The sequence below is a fragment of the Eschrichtius robustus genome, chromosome 17 (genome assembly GCF_028021215.1).
Source record: "Eschrichtius robustus isolate mEscRob2 chromosome 17, mEscRob2.pri, whole genome shotgun sequence".
In the NCBI taxonomy this organism is placed as follows: domain Eukaryota; kingdom Metazoa; phylum Chordata; class Mammalia; order Artiodactyla; family Eschrichtiidae; genus Eschrichtius; species Eschrichtius robustus.
In genome coordinates this window covers 56,625,236-56,647,296 of record NC_090840.1, presented here as the reverse complement: position 1 = coordinate 56,647,296, position 22,061 = coordinate 56,625,236, and the positions used below count along the sequence as shown (strand labels likewise).

The window sequence follows — 22,061 nt, the reverse complement described above, 5'->3', positions numbered from 1 at the left end:
AGTAAATCAACAATAGTACCTAGATTAAAACCCAGATAACCTGACTCCTGGCTGAGTGTGTTTTTTACATTTCATCTCCCTTTAAAAAATGTAAAGAGAAAAATTAAGCAGACATTTATAAATATTTTTAAAGTTTTGTGACTCTGACTTTTCCTGTGTGTGAGAAGGTGGGATGTAAAAGAGAGGTTCCAGGCTAGTGAAGTGTGTTTTGGTGCAGGAAACATCTCATCTGTTTATGTGAAGAGAGAATGATTTTCCTGGGTCCTGACGCAACTATGGGGCACTATATGTGAAATGGCAACTTTCAGCAGCCACAAAAATGTGGTCTTAAAAGAGTCATAACCAAGAAAAATGATTGAAGAAGAGTTTGTTCATATGGGATTTTTCTGGGGTACCGTTGAAGCTTAGCTTCTCCATATGCCTCAGCAAGGGTGTTGCTGTTACTCTTTTGGAGAGCATATAACAAACGTCCCCTCAACATTATTAATTTCAGTAGCTGAGAGCTTCTTCTTATCAAAAAGAGATAAGAATATTTACAGGAAGAAATATAGTCAGAGGTAAACTCCAGAGTATTCACCAAGTCTATTGAAATGACCCATCTATAAGCGCCTATTTCCGACAAGACTCAACTCTTTGTACTGGTAATATCTGGTACCAGACTTAGTGCATAGGATGCATTCATCACATATTTGCAAGGACTGAAGTGAACTGATGCAGGGTTAATAAGCCTGAACTAATATAGAGTCTGGTCTCAGTTTTTTTCCATTTGTGGGGTGATGCATAGGGAGAATAAAATCAGGGAGATACTGAGGCTCATTGACTAAGGAGCAGCTAGTGGGCATTAGTGCTGGAAAGCAAGGGTAGAGTCCAGAAAGCAAAGTCAAAACCCCAAAAACTGCTAAGCATGAATTAATATTGTGAAAGGGTAGCCTCAAATCAGGAACCATCAGAAGTAAAGCAAGTAGCAGGAAACAAGGGATTGGAAAAGAAATGTGGGGTGGGCCAATAATACCAGCAGCCATTGTTGTTGACTCAGCCTGCTGATGTTAAGTCTGAGTTTCCCACACACTGAGTGACCACAGCCCGGCATCTGACATTAATTAGTTGTTTCACCTTGCTTTCTATAACCTCTCTGAACCTCAGTCACCACGACTATAAAATGAGATTCTTGGAGCTCATAATATTTAATGTCTCTTCCAGCTCACTTATTCTAATGGTTTTCTTTCTTCTGTAAGTAGTATTTTTTCAGATACCAAAATGAAAAACGGGATGCATGTCACAGATATCAGTACAAAAGCTGTTTTAAATGTCAGCTAAATAGATTTATCTATAAAGACAATTAATTATACTTCTCCATTTCATAAAAGAAAGAGTATACTGGAAATTCTAATAATAGAAATTCTAGCAAATAATATATTTGGCCTCAGCCTTCTTTTTTATAAAGCCATAAACCTAGATTTGGTTGCATTTTCAGGATTGCCACGGATTTATGAAACAGTGATATTTGATAAAAGCATCAACATTTAAGGCATTTTTTTTGCATTGCTTTACCTTTTTATTGCTTTCCCATATTTACCCTTTTACTTTATTTCATGGTTGTTTTGCCATAACTGAGTAATACCATATGCAGCAACATTCAATGAGAGTCCACTTAATCTACAACATATTTTAAGTGAACAATGCCTTTGTCAATTTTTATAGGGCTTAAAATGTTATTTTCTTAAGAATTACATGGGGAAATTCTGTTCTTTGTGCTTTAAGATAAGCTGTCGTTTAAGAGATTTAAGAGATTCCTTGAAGTGACCTCTTGAAGTGAAACGATAGAGAATGCATTTCACATGTAAGACATATCATAATCTCACACAGATTTTGGTTCTCATGAACATGAAGTGGCAAGAATTTTGAGGGCCCAGTAAGAGATCTCTCCCAAAACTCTCTTTTGTAGTGGAAAATGATAACATTAATTCTCTACTCGTCATTGGGCAAAAGACATGGGTGTGCAATTTATGAGTGAACTACAAATGGCTGATAATCTTCACTTCTTAAAAATATTTTTTTCTCTATTTAATAATGCTACTTGTCATACAGTGGACTGTACATTTGCTTTCTCACCACCTATAACATTTCCCAGGATATTACAGCCATCAATCACTGTGAAAATAATTAAATAAAAAAATGAAAAATTATCTGTCTTTGGACAGTTTCACATCATCCATTCTGTAGCCTTCAATTTATGTATTCCCTGCATGAATATTGTGTGTTACCAGAATTTGTCTGTGACATTTGTGATAGTGTGCTTGTGCTTGATGGGTGACCGTCCTATAGAAGGAGCATATCCTGAGGGGCCATCTAGCTTCTTTCAAAGCACCATAACAGCTCTACCGCAACTTATTGTGTGATCATGGACGATTTGCTTAACTTCTGGAGCCTGTTTCCTTATCAGTGAAATGAGAAGAAATAGTAGAGTGGCTGGATTGTTACAAGTAGTCAGTGAGATATATATTTGTAAAACCTGGTACATAACCTAGCTCAAGGGGACAAGTCCATCGTCGGCATCCAGGCCCCAGCGAGTCATCGAGGACCGTGATGCTCAACTCCGCAGCCAAGCCCGAGCCCTGATTACCTTTGCTGGGATGATACCCTACCGGACATCTGGGGACACCAACGCAAGGCTGGTGCAGATGGAGGTCCTCATGAATTGAGTGCGATGCTCCAAGGGGCTCCTGGGGCTGCTCGCTGTCAGTACCTCAGGCGTGTGGGCCCGCCAGGGTGGGGGGAGTTTCTGGTTTTGTTTCTGTTGTGTTAGTTTTGTTTTGTTTTTTTGTATTATGTATTTTTGTCAACACCAATAAATTTCTTTGATTTGTAAAAAAAAAAAAAAAAAAGGCTTTGGTAGAGGCTTAGCATATTGTCATTGTTTTTATTACCTTTGTTATATTTAACAGTAGTTTGTAAGAAATAAAATGGGAGGAAGAAGACAAACATATTACTATAAACTGCATACTAAGAAAAAAGGTAGGCGCTGATGAGAGGATTTTTAATGACCCATTGTATTAAAAGTGCTAGCAAAGTGAACTATCCAAATACCTGGCCCTAGACCTCTCACCTCATCTCAAATTAATTTGGCCTCTAATATGGTGAAGCAGAGTGAAGTAATCACCCTCTAATGTTGCATGTTTTTCTAAAAGGAAAAAGTAAATTAATTCTCAATGAGTTGGCTAAAAATGAAATCAGTAAATCAATTAATCAGTCAATCAACCAGCCAACCAATCCAACAACGAAACAGTTCCCACAACTCTGAGGTTAGTGGAACGTCAGAAGATAGATTTGAGTCCTCTCTTTCATTTCTAACAAGACACCTAAGGCCTCTGAGCCTCAATTTCTTAAACCATAAATGGAGTCAATACTTCCCTTGTAACGTTGGTATAAGAATCAAGTAAGACAGTGTATGAAAGCTCTTTGTAAACACTAAATCGCTTTACAAATGTAACATTATTTCCTTACGTAAAAATCATCGTTTACCATTTATTATGTCCTTTCAAATCACATCCTACATCCTCTTACTAGTTTTTTGGCCAATACTTTATAAAACTCTGGAGTCAGACACTGAGAGTGACAGTATAGTCAAATAATTTTATGATTCAGATTGGGAATCTCCTACTTTATAACCCATTAGCTCTTGTGGTCAGCAAATTCTAAGCTTAAGATTCACATCTTAGATGTTTATAAAATGTTGAACCTTGAAGTAGCCATCATATTCTGTAAACATATTTTGAAACCAGTACAGAATATATGAAGACAATCAAATTTGTTACAAATCTTTTCTGAACCAGGCTAGTATAGCACATGAAGATGGATTTCACAGTTATACATCTACAGAGGAATGTTTAGAGATTAAGATGAAAGTAGTCCTCCTTATTAATCACACATTGTATATTTGACTTCTGCCTCTCTCCTCAGCCTTTAAATCAACTACATCTGGTTTTTGCTACTTCAGTATGCCATTACCTTTTGCATTAAAAAGCAGTTAGTCTTAGAGCAGCCCCATTTGATTAAAAAATAATTAGCTAGAGTTAGATGCATGTTACTCATCATGGCAGCCCAAATAAGAATTTTAGGATAGGTTGGAGACCTACTTTATTTCTACAACAGGGTCAGCAGAATTGGGAAGCTCTTTGTGATAAATACTGGCATAAAGCAGATATTTTGCTTTGCTGGTGTTAATTTTTACAGTTTAAAAAAAAAGCACAATAATACAGAATAGATGAATAGATAGTATCTTAACAGAGCTAGGACCACAAAGCAGCTGAACATTGATATAATAGTCGCTCTATGCCACAGGGTGTCCTCCTCTATGGAGACTGGGGCACATGATTATTATTACACCCAGAGCAAATCAAAGTCTGGGAACTGACTCCACTAACCAACTGCATAAGAAATTGATATGTAATTATCAAGCACATCTGTATTGGAGCTCACTGATTAGTGAACTTTCTCTCAGGAGAGAAATCTGCATAGGAAACCAAGTTGTTATTTGAAATTTCTTGGTAAGCAGGGAATCTGGCATAGAATAATTTGATGGTCTAAATCACTTTTACTCAAGGAAATTGCCATTTTGTCAACAAGGTAAGAAGCTAGCACCAGAATGTAAATTAAAACATTGGAGCATTACTTTATTTATATATATATATATATATACACATATGCATATACAAACACACACACACACACACATATACACACCAGTGTGCTTAGCAACATAGATAATTTGCATTCTGATATAATTTTCTTATCTCATGGAAGACTGTTCATAAATAGTTCTGATATAAGCAGTTATTCTATGGACCACACTTTGAGAAGCATTGCTCTTTGCCTGAATCAGAATTACGCTAGGAAGTTTTAAAAATATATAGTTTCCTAGTACATACCCTTGAAAATTCTGATTCAAAGTTCTGGTGTGTTGCACCTCCATCTGCATTTTTAAAATGCTCCCCATGCAGTTTGGATAAACACACAAGGTTTAGGACCTATGTAGTAAAATGCATAGGGTAATTAAGTAGTGCTTAAGATGAATAGGTTAGAGGTTAAAAACCTGGGTTTTGACACTGGGGGTGCCAAATTCTTGTTTGTTCTTGAGCAAGTTGTGGATTTTCTAAGCCTTGGTAGTCTTACCTATAAAGCGGCTATAACAATACCTACCATATAAAGTTGTTGTGGGATTTAACCGCTTTTGTGAAAGGGAAGCACTTAGCTCAGTGCCTGCCACGTGGTAGACAGTGGATAAATGTCAGCTATAAATGGTAGGTATCATCTCCATGATGGAGACTTATCTGCCATTTTTGAGAATATACACATTTATATACAGCCCCAAATTCCCTGGATAAGCAAGGAACATACTGCTAATGTGTGCCTGTCTGAGGCTTCCTTCGCTAAGCATCCATCAGATTTATCAGTCAAGACTTTTTTGGTTTTGTTAGAAACTATATCAGTGTGATTGACACAAAAGAAAAAAAAAAAGTGGGCTGCTCAAGGGGACATCACAGAATTTATAACTGAATGTCCAAGGGTGGATCTGGCTAAAAACATGACAGGACGGAGGTGCTCTAAAAGTATCCTTCTATCTGTATCACCTGGCTGTCTGGCTATCTACCTACGTACCTACCTTTCTGACTTAGCCTCATTCTTAGACTGGCTCTAGTTTTGTGATGGCAAAATGGGGCATCAACAGTGTCAGGCATATATGTTACCAGCTTACCACAGAGGAAAAAGAAGTTCTTTTGTAGGCTAGTTAGACAAAATTGCATAACTGAGACTTACTGGCCTTGCTTACAGTACCTTTCCATTCTTGAACAATTTATTCTCTCTAAGCAGGAGCAGAACATTCTGGATTGTCAGGCTCAAACAGGTACCTAACCCTGAAGCTAGGGTGGGACAACTCCACCCAAAGCATTTGTTCTGAAGGAGGAAAAGACAATTTCCCAAAAGAAAGTTAAGGGAAGTTATTTAGAAAAGAGGGAACATATGATGCAGAATCTATAACAATAGATGTCTGTTACTCCAACCCACCCTCCTTTCCTCTACCCTTCCACTGTTGTTAAAATATGTTAGTTCAATTGGAATAAAGCCAAGATTAAATTTACCCTAGAGACCTTAAGTTTTGTTAAGATAATTTCCAGATAAGTGTTCTAATCTATTTTGTATTTGTTTTATAATAAATTTTTGTGAGTTGAAACTTTCCCCCTACTTCTAATTTGGGAAGGGGAGTTGAAAGGTTGAAGGGGAGTTACCTTATATTGACCAAGAACAAAGTCAGAACTTATTAATAACAATATGAGTTTGATTCTGACCTTTCATTTTCTTTAGCTTGGGACAGACTCATGTTTGATAAATAGAAATAAGCAAGAAATGTTGTTAGAAAGTGAACTGCCAAAGTTACAAAGAAGAATTTAGTTTTAAGCTATATTTATTACATGACAATAGTGTTACTATAGATTATAAAATAGTGGATGTATTTTGGTTCACTAAATCAGTAAAAATCACGTAGCTGTTAATGATTTGGAACCCAGCTTATGAAGCACGACTTGGCAGAACTATCAAGTGGTTAGCAGTGTTGGTATGAAAGTTAAGGACTTCAGCACTCAAATCCAAGTCTGGCTGTTTTTGTGGTGTGTGGCCTTGGACCGGCCTTCTCTGGGATGCAGTTTCCCCTTATGTGTAATTGGGTAATAAAATGTGGTCACCACACAGTTGTGGGGGAGAATTAAGTGCACTGACAGGGAAGTGCAGGCTTCTTTCTGTATTTTTCAAGCATATGAAAAATACGCTCAGTTTTATTCTCCCAAGTGCCTAACGGGCTCCCTCATAGTAAGTCACTTAATAATTCTTCTTGCCCCCTATGGTACCATTTATTTTACAACCATAGTATTCTCTAAGATGGCACCATAAAGGACTAAATGTTCCCCAAGGCAAGAAGGGCAAATGCTGCTTTATGGACCATATTTTCTGTGCCTCTTTTTGAGCTTGCAAAGGAGCACTGAGAATAGTTTTAGCTAGCTCTGAGGCTCTGCAGCTCATTTCATATGCTGTTGCCTGTACGTTAAGATTCCCTTAAAGGCTTGTGTTTTGGGTATCTGCCCCCCTCCCACTCCTTGTCCCATTTCCCTAACCCAGGATGGTCTTTTATTTTTCATTACAGAGGAGGCTGAATATTTCTCAGAGATAAGTGGTCAATATGGTATAATGAAAAGACCAGAGAACCAAGATTTAGATTTAAATTGTTGTGCTCTGTTGAATTTTTGCTGGTGACCTTAGGCTCATCGTTGACCTTCTCTAATTCTGTTTCCTCAGCTATAAAATAAAAAGAACAGTGAGGTCACCTGTGCTTAACTCTCTATCTTTGCTGTAAGGGTTAAATGAGAAAGCACTATCCAAGTGTGAATTTTCATTATGATTGTGTTGATTATATATGTGCATCAGTATATTACGGGTTTGTTAGCAACTGTGTTCCTATGTGCTCTGCTCCCATTTCCCCGGCTCCCAGAGATGCTGAGGATTCCTGCCAGATGGCTGATTTGCCAGCTGTGTCTTGTTTTATCATTGTAAATATTACATGCTTCAACTGAAAGACTTTGCTTATAATGTAGTATGTTTTGTCCTTTATCTCTTGCAGATTGAGAATTACATTGTGGAAAATATGAAGTCGGAGATGGCTCAGATACAGCAGAATGCAGTTCAGAACCACACAGCCACCATGCTCGAGATAGGGACCAGCCTCCTCTCTCAGACCGCAGAGCAGACCAGAAAGCTGACAGATGTTGAGACCCAGGTACACCCCTGAGCCAGAGTCGTCAAACTCTTAACCCAGATGATTTTTTTTCCTTTAACTTACTCCATAAACACAGAGCACATTTCAGCACTGGGATTGGGGAAACATATACATTTTTGTTTATTGGTAATAACAACAATGACTGCCTGACATGCTATGCATGTTTCTTTTGATTTCATGAGAGTTGGTATATTTAGCTTTGTATGTGCTTGCAAAAACAGGACTAGGACTGTTTGTATGTGCTTCCAAAAGCAGGCAAAGGACTTAATCAGCATTTAAATTTCAAATAAACACTTCAGCTACCAACTGTGATATGATATATGTCAAACAGAATAGCCGTTTGTGTCAAATTGGTGCCTTTGATGTACATTTTTGACCTGTCCTGTTTTATCTCCAGTAGTACTCTAACAATAATGGCACCTGCAGAGGTTTTGTGCAGTCAGTGGATAGGAAGGAAAACCCCAAATAAACTGATCTGGAATGTGAACATTTTGTTTTTATTCAGCATGATTTTATAATGAGAAGTCAATTAAAACTCTTCGTGTCCATGCATATATATATAAATATATATATATATATAAGTATATATATATATATATATATATATATATATATTACCCTACTATGGGCAATGACATTTTTTATGTACAATTCAGTAAAATGCCTTTTAATTATCACTGTCACAAGCCTACCATTACAGTTTAATGAAAATATTATTTTTGATGACTGGAAGATGATCTCTTGGTCCCCTTTTAACCATGGAAATGGTTATTCCTGTTACCATTCTGAAACCCAGAGGATGATTCTGTCTCAATGTAACAGTTGATTTCTGGAATCAAAGGTGAAGTATATTGTTAAAAGATAAACTGAGGCACATTAAAATTTTCAAGAGTTTGAGTGAACATTGATTCAAATTGGGCAGCACCTAACTGAAAGTATTTAGCTCTACTGCAGGAGCTAAGGGAAAAGTTTTAATAGAGAAGATGCAGAAGCAAAGCAAGGAAATTATTTGATTGGCTATAGCTTAAGCAGTTGCCTTATTTGGGAAAGCCTAGTTGGCTGTTTGTGATTGGTTGTTCTTAAGTTTACTTTCTTAAATTCAAGTGCATTGACTCTGGCTTAGATTTTGGTTTGCTTATGTAGGTTACCAAGACATTAAAGCCACCTCTAATGGCCTTTAATGTTTAACTCTTTTAACAGTATAAATTCAAAAATAATATGCAACCTTATTTCTATTTTGTGTCATTTGTGTTAATGGCATCACACAGATCTAATGTTGATATTTAAAGAGACATAACAATAATAATTTACATGGATAGAGCATTTTATATTATGCAAACCACTTTCCAATGGACAAATGATGTTTGTGAAGACTATATAGAACAGAAAGTTTGAATGATTTTCTCACATTGATACAGCTAGTGAATTGAATTTGGTACTCAAACTGATTCATACTCATTTCTTTCTCTGTCCTCCTTGATTAGTAATACTAATAATTATCTAATTGAATAAGAGCTTAAATGTGGATCACGTTGGAACAATAAATCACATAGGCTTTGGAAAATAATTTTTGTTGCACACTATCATCAGATAATTATGGGGGATGACGAAGGGAAAATTACATATTATAACTAAAAATTATGAGACTATGTAATCTGTTATCATCACACTGAGCAAGCTTGTTGATCTATGAACCAAGCTTGCTCAGTGGTATGAAGTTTCTTGTGGTATGAATAATGTGAGTGTGTTCTCTCTTATTTTTCCTAGAACTGAATGCTCACATCTCCTACAAAGCATTCTATATATACAAAGACTGAAATACACAATTAATATTACCCTACTTGGTTGAACATTTGAAATTTTTATGCATTTCTTTTATAAGTTTTATGACATACATGACAGCATTTTGTTTCATTTTTTTTCCATCCCCCAAATTGAGTTGTTTTTGTTCTATTTCCAACTGGGAATTGAAGTTGTTGGGGAAAAAATTCCCATTGTCAGCATACCAATCTCCAAACTGTTAAGACGCATGCTATGTAAAATTTTAAGAGATAACAACTTGTTCTGCATCCTTAAGGCTAAGAGATGTGTACTTTATGGACAATAGCACAGAAAATTCATAGGAAATAAACCTATTCCCTATATAGAGCAGCTAAAGTTGAATAGTCATTAAAGGCCAATGAAAATTTATTAGATGCTCCAAGAAGAATTTTAATATAGCTGAAACCTGGAAAACATCTCAAAAATCACAAATCCATCAGAACTTGCAATGAGAGGAAGGTGGAGATAGATTGTCTGACAATGGCTCGGACAAACTAGGTCCTACCTTAAGAGTGAATCCTGGGTGTTCTTTTCATCTTCATTTTAGTATCTTCTAATCGTCTCTGCTATTCGTAGCTGTGATGCGCCAACCCTTTTTCATGTGAATGTATATCCATGAGGTGTTTATTTGAACCTTTGCAACACTACATAGTCTACTTAGACCTAATCGTTCAAGTGCACTCAAGTTCTGATGCAAGGCCAGGTTCACAAAGTGAATCCTGGATTATTCCTTAATCTCAAAATGCTATAGTCTTTAATAATAAGCGTTTATAAACCAATAGATCCTTTAGTGCTATCCGGGCATGCTCCCACGTTTTTCCTCCCATATTCATTCTACTTTGTTTCTCGTTGGTAAGTGCTGCTTTTCCTAAACTGATTTCAGGTCCTCAGTTATTTTAGGAACTCATGCCAATGGTTTTGCAGTATATTTTAGTGCCCTAGCTTTCACGTGATGTTGTTATAAAGATAAGTAACTTATTGCTTTCTAGTCCTCTGCTGACCTTCTAGACTTGAATTTAACAAAAGGTGGTAGAGCCTTAGTTTTATTGCAGTGGCACTTAAAAATATTCTTGTGCCCAATAGGCATCATGATCAGAAAAGAGACAGAGAATGAGTATATCTAAGTAACCCTGCTGGTCATGGTTGTGAGATCAGGAACCAGCACTGAGCCTGTTCCTTCCTCCTTAGTTCAGCTTGCAGTGTTTTTCTTACTCTCTTATCATTTCATACCAATATCTCCTCTCCTTCCAGTTCCTCTTTCCAAGTGTGCAGTATGAAGGGCTTAGTTTCAGACATTATTCATGTCCCTTCCTGTAGTGTGAATGTATTTCTGACTTCTTCCTCAGGCCAATTTTGATTAGAGGTACACTAGTAGACAAAAAATGACATTAAAATTTACCTCTAATAACCTGTGCTTGACTCTTTTTTAAGCAATTTTACATTTATTAGCTTTCGAATAATTTTTTAAAAACTTGATGGGGTAGGTACTATTATCATCCCTTGTTTAAAAATGTGGAAACTGAAACTCAGAGAGGTAAAGCAACTTTCCCCAGGCGAAAATACTAGTAAATGTTAGAGGGAAGATTTGAACCCAGGCAGTCTGGCATGAGTCTACATGCTTTACCAGCTCTCTATCTGTACTGCCTCCCTCTTGTGATTCCTTTCTCTCTCAAAGGCTGCAGACACAACTTGGGTCCAAGCACAGGATAAAAGGGAAATAAGATAAAGCAAATTAATGTGGACCTAATAGTAGCAACTGAATGTTTTCTGTAAATGATGAAGATGCAGCTGCTGCTGAAGGTACCACTAGCTATTGGCATTTTACCACATGTCTGCACATCATTTCATGTAATCCTAGCATCCATTGTTGTCCTTGCTGCTTGCTGGCTGTGTAACTATAGGGAAGTTCTGTAGGCACTGGGCTTAAGTTTCCTTCAACTTCCAATCATTTATATGGAGCCATAGTGTTAGAAATAGAATTTAATAAAAATTTTAAAGATATATTTTGAGTACCTCCTTGATGCAAGGTATTTTAATAGGTACTAAATAGAATACAACAATAAGTAAAAGTCTTTATCTTCAGTGAGCTTAATTGAGTTAATGTGGCAAAACTTGTCTAAACCATTTCTTCCTTGACTCTCCATCAAGTTAATTAGCTGTGGAACCTTTCCCCACAGCTATAACAATGCATCTTTCCAGTCTCCTACTGTGGGGGGGTGTAATAGACCAATGGCCCCAGCTGCTGTGCTCTGAAATCCATCACTGTGTTGGTGCAGAGACCACAGTTCTCAGGGGCCACTTCCAGCCAATGACACATTGTGACAGTGATACTTAGACCCATTCCTGGGAGCTGCAGGACACCACTGACACATGACTTGGCTAAGGGCTCTCCATCAGCCTTGCCAAACTTTCGCACAACTTCCCTGCAGGCTAAAACTTCCAGTTAGCCTTACTCCCTTCCCTCTCTTCTTCACTGTGGTTCGATCTACATCCCAGTCAGAAGGTGACCCTAGCCAACTCTGGCTTCTTCCCAATTTTCTCTCGCAGGCATGTCCCCTAATAAATTTCCTGCAAGTCTAATTCATCATCTGCTTCTTAGAGGTCACAAACCATCACACCTGTTGTTTGGACTTGAATCATACAATTATAAATTTAAGGCAGTCCAGGAACAACTTAATAAATGAGATTGAATCTCTAGGTGGAAACAGGTTTGAAAGGACAGAAAGGGCACCTCTCAAAGTTGAGCCACTATCTCTTTAACTTGATGAGAGGATAGTTGAATAAATATTTAACTTTGACCTAATTGAAATGGCAGTAAAATAAATTTGCTAAAGGTCATCCAAGGAAAATACCCTGGTAATCAGTTTTCTCAAAAGGTCTGGAAAAAGTGTTTGATAACCCATTAGGAGAGAGCTCAGTGAACCATGATCCATAGGTCAAGTTCGAAATGCCATCTTTTTTTGTAAATAAAGTTTTATATGTTGTATATGGGTGCTTTCTCAATAAAACAGCAGAATTGAGTAGTTGCACCAGAGCCTGCCAAGACTAAGATATTTTCTGTATGGCCCTTAACAGAAAAAGCTGGCTAACCCCTGCACCAAGAAACAAACTTCTAGAGAGCAAGGATTTTGTCTGTCTTGCTTACTGTTCTATCCTTAGGATTTAAAACAGTACTTGGTACACAGTAGGCTCTCAATAAATACTTACTGAATGATTAAATTCACTAGTATTAGTCTCTTAATTTCTGTATATTTCAGCCCAGTGCTCCCAAGCCAAGGGCAATGTCCTAAGGGTTGTGTGTTGGTGGTAATATATACCCACGAATAGTGGATGGGTCAGAACAGGACTTTGAACAGAAGCAGCCTACTGCAAAGATGTTCTGACTGACTAAGAACATTGGATGAATGTATTTTCTCTGTACTCTGAGGAGCATGAGAAATTTGGCCATCTTCCTGCCTCGTAATGCTAGTGTAGTGTTAGGGTGAGTACTGGAGAGAAGTCAGATGCCATCCGCTGCAACAAGCAGAAGATCTCCTGGTGATTGAAAGAAATCATTTTGATAGCAGTTGTTATTGACTGAGGGGAGATACCTTTCTTTTCCAGAGGGAAGCTACTTGTGTACAGCTGCATGAGCCTATGGGAAAGAACTCAGACTAGAGGCAGATTACCTGGCTTCCATTATGACTCTACTGTGAATTAGCTCTGTTGGGCAAGTTACTTCTACCCAAAATTTCTGCATCTGTAATACAAGTACTATCTCTACTAAACTCCATAACCCAGTGAGGTTATCATTATATTATAAATACATTATATGCTTATATATAATATAAATTAAAATATACAATATAATTATAATAATTATGTATAGTATTATCTATATATTATTATGACTAAAATTAATAATTCTCTAAGATTAATTTTCACGTTCAAATTTCCTCAATTTTTCTGCCAAAAATTTTATAGACGTTTTACTTTTCAAGACTTAATAGTCCCTTTTAATTTGGAGTAATCTTACATTTTTTAAAATTGAGGTATAGTTGATTTACAATATTATATGTTTCAGGTGTACAACATAGTGATTCACAATTTTTAAAGATTATACTCCATTTATAGTTATTATAAAATATTGACTATATTCCCTGTGCTGTACAATATATCCTTGTGGCTTGTGTATTTTATACATAGTAGTTTGTACCTCTTAATCCCCTACCCCTATCCTGCCTCTCCTCACCTTCCCTCTCCCCACTGGTAACCACTGAATTGTTTTCTGTAACTGTGAGTCTGTTTCTTTTTTGTTATATTCACTAGTTTGTTTTATTTTTTAGATTCCACATATAAGTGAGAACATACAATATTTGTCTTTCTCTGTTTGACTTTCTTGTTTTTCTTGAGGTTTTGTTCTGTATACTGTCCCATATTTTTTTTTTTTTTTTTTTTAAATCCTCATCCTGCTTTACTGCTCTATGGCATTTAACATCTTTTTTTTTTATTTTTAAAGTGGGATGAATATCAGGAGTCCCACTTTTTTTTTTTTAATTAATTAATTAATTAATGGCTGTGTTGGGTCTTCGTTTCTGTGCGAGGGCTTTCTCTAGTTGTGGCAAGCGGAGGCCACTCTTCATCGCGGTGCGCGGGCCTCTCACTATCGCAGCCTCTCTTGTTGCGGAGCACAGGCTCCAGACGCGCAGGCTCAGTAATTGTGGCTCACGGGCCCAGCTGCTCTGCGGCATGTGGGATCTTCCCAGACCAGGGCTCGAACCCGTGTCCCCTGCATTAGCAGGCAGATTCTCAACCACTGCGCCACCAGGGAAGCCCCCATATTCTTAAATTGTCTGAATATTTCTTTTACTCTTCCATCCCCTGTATTTTTTTTTTTTTAAACTGGAAATTAAGTCTATAGGCTTAATGAGGTTGAGTTGAACATGGTGGTGGGAGTACTTTGTAGAATTACTGGTCACCTCCTATTGCATCTCATCAGGAGGCACAAATGCCAGCTTGCCACCCTCTCAGTGACGCTATTTTAACTTGGTTAGGTTAAAAGGCTCCATAGCTCTCCATTCCAATTGTCCATTTTCCCCTTGGAAATTAACAGGAAAACTGTAGGGTGATATTTTGTCACATTGCCCATCACTGACCAAATAAATTATTTCATTGATTTTTTAAAATGGTGATCTAACTCTCATTCCATGTACATGTACCAGCCTTCATTCTTCTGTAAAAGTCTAATTGCCAAGACATCATACCTTGTGTTATATTTTTTATTTGAAAGACAGTTAAAGTAAAAGAAAACACAAACCTACAGCAAGGCTGATTGCAAAGTTAATATGCCAGTGAAAGAAATTTTCTTTTGTGGGAGATTTTCCTCTCAAGGAAGATTAGAGGCACTCAAGTATTAAAGGGAAGCTGGATGAAATTATCTAGCTCACTTTCTTTAAAAAAATAGTAATTTTTATTTTTAAAATTTTGCTTACTTTTTAAAGAAAGAACTGAAATTTTATAGTCCATGAATCCGCAGTTCCAAGTCTTGTATGTTCCTTACTCTGTGGTATATTCTGAAAAGTTTAAGCTTTGAAATTGTTTCTTGGGGGCTTGAGTCATATACTCTTCACTTTCCCCTTTGCTTTGCTTTCCTTTGCTTTGCTTTCCTTCTCCTTTCCTTTCCTTTTTTCTCCTTCTCTCTCTATCTCTTTCTTTTTTATTTTTTATTTTATTTATTTATTTATATTTATTTTTGGCTGTGTTGGGTCTTCGTTTCTGTTCAAGGGCCTTCTCCAGTTGCGGCAAGCGGGGGCCACTCTTCATCGCGGTGCGCGGGCCTCTCACTATCGCGGCCTCTCTTGTTGCGGAGCACAGGCTCCAGACGCGCAGGCTCAGCGGCCGTGGCTCACGGGCCCAGTTGCTCCGCGGCATGTGGGACCTTCCCAGACCAGGGCTCGAACCCGTGTCCCCTGCATTGGCAGGCGGATTCTCAACCACTGCGCCACCAGGGAAGCCCCTCTATCTCTTTCTTTTCTTTCTTTCTGATATATGCTTTTGGAATGTGTTTAGGCTAAAGAAGGAAATGTCTTTTGTCATTTTAATGGAACACTTAGATTATTGCTAAGCAGCAATTTCCATAGACACATGGAAAGAAAGTGGTCAATTTATCATAGTTTCCTGTACAGTTCTCTTCAGATGCCTGCTTTTGAACTTCAGGCCTATTTTAATACATCAAGGGAAAGAGTTGAAATAAAGCAGCTATTGGGTTAAGATGATGGGGAAAGAAGAGAAGGGGTTAGCTTTTGTGCTCAAAATTGGCTTGAGATGACCTGACACTTAGCCTGGACTTCTGAGATTTGTCCCCCTCTTTCTCCCACATTCAGATGCTGCTTTAGATTTGGGCTGTTATAATTGAAGTCCAGCTTGATATTCACCTGGCCTGTTACCCTCTCGTGTTACCCTCTGAGCATTACCCAACTTGAAAACCAACTCACTATCCACTGCCTAGCGTATCATCTAACAGATAGTTCTGAGTGCCCCAGGATTCCAGGCCCCATGCTGGGCTCTGGAGGTTTGGAGGGCTCCAGATGGAGTAGTCCTGCCTCTGTGCAGCTGACATCCTCACAGGGCAGAAAGGCAGCATATGAGTGAACTGACAGGATGATTTCCAAGAGTGATGATTTCATAAAGAAAGTAAAACAGGGCCACCTGATGGAGGATGATGGGGGAGCTCCTCTACAGAGGATAGCCAGGAAGGACCTCCTTAGGTAAGACATGAATGATGAAAAGAAATCAGCCATGCATCTGGGAAGGGGTGGGCATTCCAGGCAGGGGAAACTGCAAAGACCCTGAGATGGAGATGAATTTGGCATGTTGGGGTAGCAGAAAGAAGGCCAATATTATTGGAGCATAATAAACAAGGGGGAGAGTTGAAAGGAAGTGAGATCTGAGAAGTAATCAGGGTCCTGATCACATAGGACCTTGTAGGGCTAGGCCAAGAACTTTGGAATTTGTTCTAATTGCAAAGGGAAATCATTAGCATATTTAATATAGGAAATGACATCTGATTTGTGTTTTTAAAAAGATCACTCTGGTTGCTGTGTAGCAAATGGACTTCGTAGGACAAAGTAGAGAAAAATTAGGAGCTATAGTATCTCCACACTTAGATACAGGCAACTTCATTTTCAATTTTGGATGGTTCCATTTTGTTCTCAGTGTTCTCTCATGTTCTTCTCAGACATGGAAAAGAACAATTTTTGTCCTTTGTAAAATAAAAGTTTTGGTATTTGAGAATGTCAGGAAGTGTGATCAGAGAATACAGTGAATAAAGGAGAAAACAGATTTCATTTAACAGCATATGATATGCTTGATTCAGTGAGACAATGTACGGTACATTGAGGGTCTTCTCTGTGCCAAGCACTGTTCTAAATCTCACTGAAAAATATAGATGTGCCATCCCCTATTTAATTATTTTATAAATTGTCATTCTAGTTAATGAACAAACAAACAGAAAACTTGCCCGGACAAAAATATGTTTAATAGTTGAAAGTTATATCTTGTGCATCCCTCATCTTTACATTCTCTGCCATTTTTTCCTCTGGGCTGCTTTTAACTCTAACTTCAAATCTCAGGTCCTCTTGCTCCTGTTTTTCCTCAAATGAAACAATTCAGGATGGGAAATACTTTTCTAAAACTCTAGAACACTCCACAAATACGAGTTTTAATTAGTAGTAGTAACTTTTAGACTGGTTTTCAGATCCATATTCATGACAGTTGTATAAATGAATCATAGTAGCTTAAAACTTTTTTAGAGCTAAATGCCCCATCTCAGTATTCTTTTCCCCAACCCCCTGGCCCAACCCCTTCAGTAGGACTGGGACTAGGGTGAAAGGAATGAGATCAAGTTTTGCAAGACTGAATCATATATTTGTAGTAGCATATCCTGTCTTTATTTTAAAATGATATTCTGTTCAACTTGGATTTTTTTACCTTAATTTTGATCTTTAAAAATGTTGCATTCAAATATTACTTATCTTGATTATTGAGTTTTTTGACACATCCTTAAACTTTACAACTCAGGCAGTCGCCTCTCTCATCTCACCCTAGTCCCTGTCCTGCTCCCCCTGCAAATACATCCCCTTTCCCCACAATCTCCCTTAGCCCAAGCCCAGCCCTGATTGTGTCAGTATATTTTGAAAAGGCTTTTTCTGTGTGCATCTGATATAATCCCAGGTTTAGACCTGCTACAAAGAAGGAGGAAAGTTCTACTGGTGTCATTTTTAGAGGAGGACCCTTTAGATTGATATTGACCCTCCAGAAGGTTTCCCAGGTTCCTTCCAATACATAGTTCTAAAAAAGGTATGGTGGTTTTAAAAATTCTCAAATGACAGAGGGAGCTTTTAAAACTATAATTTTACCTTCTTCCTTGCCCTTTTTACCTCCCTTAAAGAAGAAGGAGAAGGGGACAGGACAAAGGCAGTGTCACAGTTTGAAGGCATCTTCTAAGACAGGAGTGTGTGATGTTTGCTTGGAGGATGGGTAGGTTTGGGTTCATGGCTCAGACTCATGTTATATTAAAGCTTGACTAGCAGCATGAGTCTTTGTGATTCAAGATGAGGTGAACATTTACTGTTTCTTGAGGACCCAGTGTAGTGCAGTTGAAAGGATAACTAACAGTCTGTCTTCAGTGCAGTCTGGGTTCCTGGTCACTTCATCTCCTCAGATGAAGACCCAGGATGGTTTGTTTCTCCCTCTTCTTGGTTTTCTGTGTAAAACATTAGAATTAGAATCACAGTATCTGGGTTTGAAACCCAGCTCTTCCCTTGGTTCCTGTGTGGTTTCTGGCTTCTCTCCGAACTTCAGTTGCCTCATTTGTAAACTGATGATAACAATTCCTCTTTTCATTGTGTACCCATGTCCGTGATATGATGACATCTGGAAGGGCTGACATGAACTAACATGATAGGTGTTCAATAATTGTGATCATGAATCTGTCTAAACTATATCACGAGTTTTTTGCACATTTCTAATTAGTTTTTGCGAGGTGATGGATCAAGGCAGACATGTTTTACATGCCTAGTAGTTATTCTTTGTTACACACAATATCTAAGACCTTGTACTAACACTTATCTTGTACTTGTAAATATTGGAGATAATATATGTAAGACAATTAGCACAGGGGAATATCCTAGGGTTTGAGGATATGAAAATTGAAATATGAAAATGGATTTAACAACTCAGTTTTCTCATTCAACTGCAACTTCAATCTTGAACAAATATAATGTTTGAGACATGTAAGGCATTAATTAGTAGAATGTAGACCATTTAATTATTCTAGAAGAAATATTATTTAAAAAGAAAACACAGCTAAATAAAAACCCCAAAATAATTGTTTTGACTCTTTGTAAAGATTGAAATGTTTTTATCTTTTATCTTAAGGTACTAAATCAAACTTCTCGACTTGAAATACAACTGCTGGAGAATTCATTGTCAACATACAAGCTAGAGAAACAACTTCTTCAACAGACAAATGAAATCCTAAAGATTCATGAGAAAAACAGGTGAAGATTGTTGTATTCCAAAAATATGTACATTTGTACTTATTTATATCCTCCACCACTCTGCCAACTCTTAAAAAAAGATTGATGTAATTTGCAAAAAGAAAAATACAGAGCCAAATTAATTTTTAATATAAAGGAATGAGAGCTTAAGGTGACTACAGCATGTCAACAATAAGATTAATACTGTTGCTTACACTCTTGAAATATTTGCTTTTTATAACTTTTAACACTAATTTATCTAATGTTCAGTTGTTCAAATCTTACCATATCCACAAAAATTAATTGATTCTATGACTAAATTCGGTGACACAAAATATTGACAATTTTCAGCAGAACCAAAAAGTAGGGAAAAGGTAGAGCTTCTGCAACTCTGAAACTTGAATTATCACTCTACCAGCCCTAAACCTTGTACAGAGCTACAAGGTTTGAATTCCGAGATCTCTCACTGGAGAGAAGCAAATTTTCTTTTCAGAAAATTATTTCCCTGTAAAGCTGATTCAAATGTTGTTTCCCCCTTCCATTTAAAGCCATTAGCTCTGAACATAATAAATTTCTTTGGTTAGCTTTATATACAGATGTGTTTTATAAACTATGAATCATCTCAGGTAAGTGAAAGGGACTTACAGATCCTGATAGCCAGGATGATATATAGACTACATTATTTTGAAGTCACTGGCATTCATGATGGACAATTCAATCAAAGCACTGACCTCTGTAGAGCAAATATATTGTATATTAACTGCATTTTCTTCTGGATATTCGGACAGCTTGAAGAAGTTTCAGCTCTTATGCATTATATTGATTTAAAGATCTTTGTGTTGCTATAAACTAATTAAATACCATTGTCTCAGTGGAACCAGAGTTTCCACCATATTCCAAACCAGAAGGGCACCTAAGATGAACTGCTAGCTCTCCTTTTACTTTACAGATGAGGGAACAGACTCAGTGGAAGTGAGTGATCTATCCAAGGTCACACAGCTTGCTGGTGGCACAACTGGGAATGTAATCCAGGCTTCTTTATTCCTAGTCCTTCTCTTTCCACTGTAGCACATGATCTCTCAGTACTGTCTGCAACCTAGAAGGATTTCCCAACTTTATGCTAAGTGTAGGCCTTAATGACAATGATTATAATTAAACTTTTACATGAAGAAGATAAGCCTGGCTTTTGGTTTAGAGTCTGAAAGGGGTCAATCCATGTTTGTGACTTGTATTTCTAAGTCCTACATTTGTTTATCTTTGTACTATGTCATGGGGTAAACTGTACAACTAAATAACTATAAATAAACTTGACAGGACTTGACTCTGAACTGGTTGCATGACGAAATGTTCTGGAATTGAAAATCCTGTTTAAAAGTACCATTTATCCCACTGCATTTTCACAGTAACCAGACACATACATGTAACAGGTATACTTTACGGCAACTATCCCTTGATTTAGGGTCCTACCATGCTTTAACTTTGTCGCTAAAAGCAAACCCCATTTATAATCATGTTTCAAGATGCTATTGTGAAAGCTTTGTCTAGGAATGAAGAAGTAAAATAATGACAATTTTAACGAATTCTTAGGTTGTTTTTATAATTCTATAAATAACACACATTTATTGTAGAAAAGTGAGAAGGTACACAAGAAAATTAAAAACCATAATCCATCACATTGAGAGAGCTTCATATGTTGCTGTATAAAAAATATAAATATGTTTTCTCAAAAAGTTGTGTCATGCTATACATACTGTTTTGCAGCCTGCTTTCTATGGAGATAGATACCTTTTTTAATCAGTAAAGATCCCTCTAGTATAATTCTTAATAACTACATGATATTTCATTTTATAAGTGTAACCTAGGGTCGTTGTGATTCATCTCTCACTAAGTGTGTGGCCACATATGATTTCTCTGTTAAAAAAGTCATCAGCATGAATTTACACTCTTCAGTTCTCCTGCTACTGCTATGTGTATTATCTTTTGGTGTATGTCTGACACTTTAGCTGGGAGGCCTAAAAGTGCTCACCCTTAACTACAAAAACAAATGCTTTTCTTAAGTGTCACTTGTACTCTGCTCTCTCCATCTCTTCTTGTCTCTGTCTCTCTCTTTCCCTCCCTCCTGCTCATATTCATTCTTTCTCTCTTTTCTTTCTTCTTCTTCTCCTTCCCCACTCTCCCTCCTCCTCTTTCTTCTTCTTCCCCTCCTCTTCTTCTAAATATACCCTACCTACCCTAATTCCAGATCATGTTGGATTCTTTTGTCTTTCCATTATGATTCTTGATATGGCACCTGGTATCATTTCCTTCTATGGAATTCTCACCATAGAATAATCTTTTTTCAACAGCAACTGCTTAAAAAATGTTCTCTCTGTTCCATCCGTAAAGCTGAGTCAAAGTTTGAGCTCTCAGAAGAGCTGCACTGCAGGTCAAGTGTGCAGGGTTTCTCCATGTGCCAAAGCCTCTCAGAGGAATCTGACTCCTGATCCCAAGCACATATATGCCTTCTGCTGATGAATTTTTCCCTCACTGAATTCTAATTTCTAAGGAAAATTCAGGTTTTCTTATATATACAGATCACACCATTTATTGATAATGATAACTTTTTTCAAGATTATAACAATTTCATTTCCTAGCAGTATAGGTATTTCACAATGAATTCAGGGATTTAGGTTTTAACTTGAAATTCATTTCTGTGCTCATGCTGAAAAACACTTAGATGCATCTTTTACTCCTACTCTGTACCCCTTAGTTTTTGACCCTCAAGTATGACATTACCTCACATGTGGTTCCGGGGGGTATTTTTCTATCCAAGTGCTGAATCTCCTGGCATTTCCATATCTCTGTAGTTATCTGTGTCTTCCTGTTGACGGTCCATGTGTATAATGGAGTGTTGGTGG

The 22,061-nt window shown here is 37.4% G+C and overlaps 1 protein-coding gene across 2 annotated transcripts in view; it reads left to right on the top strand.

Annotated features, from left to right (window-relative positions):
- The window catches only part of ANGPT1 (angiopoietin 1), a 256,799-nt gene that overhangs the window by 152,765 nt on the left and 81,973 nt on the right, over positions 1–22,061 (top strand). For both annotated transcript variants that reach the window (XM_068525454.1, XM_068525453.1), the window contains exons 2-3: positions 7,670–7,825; positions 19,064–19,185. In XM_068525454.1, the coding sequence (XP_068381555.1) occupies positions 7,670–7,825; positions 19,064–19,185 (278 nt within the window). The remainder of the gene's footprint in view (positions 1–7,669; positions 7,826–19,063; positions 19,186–22,061) is intronic.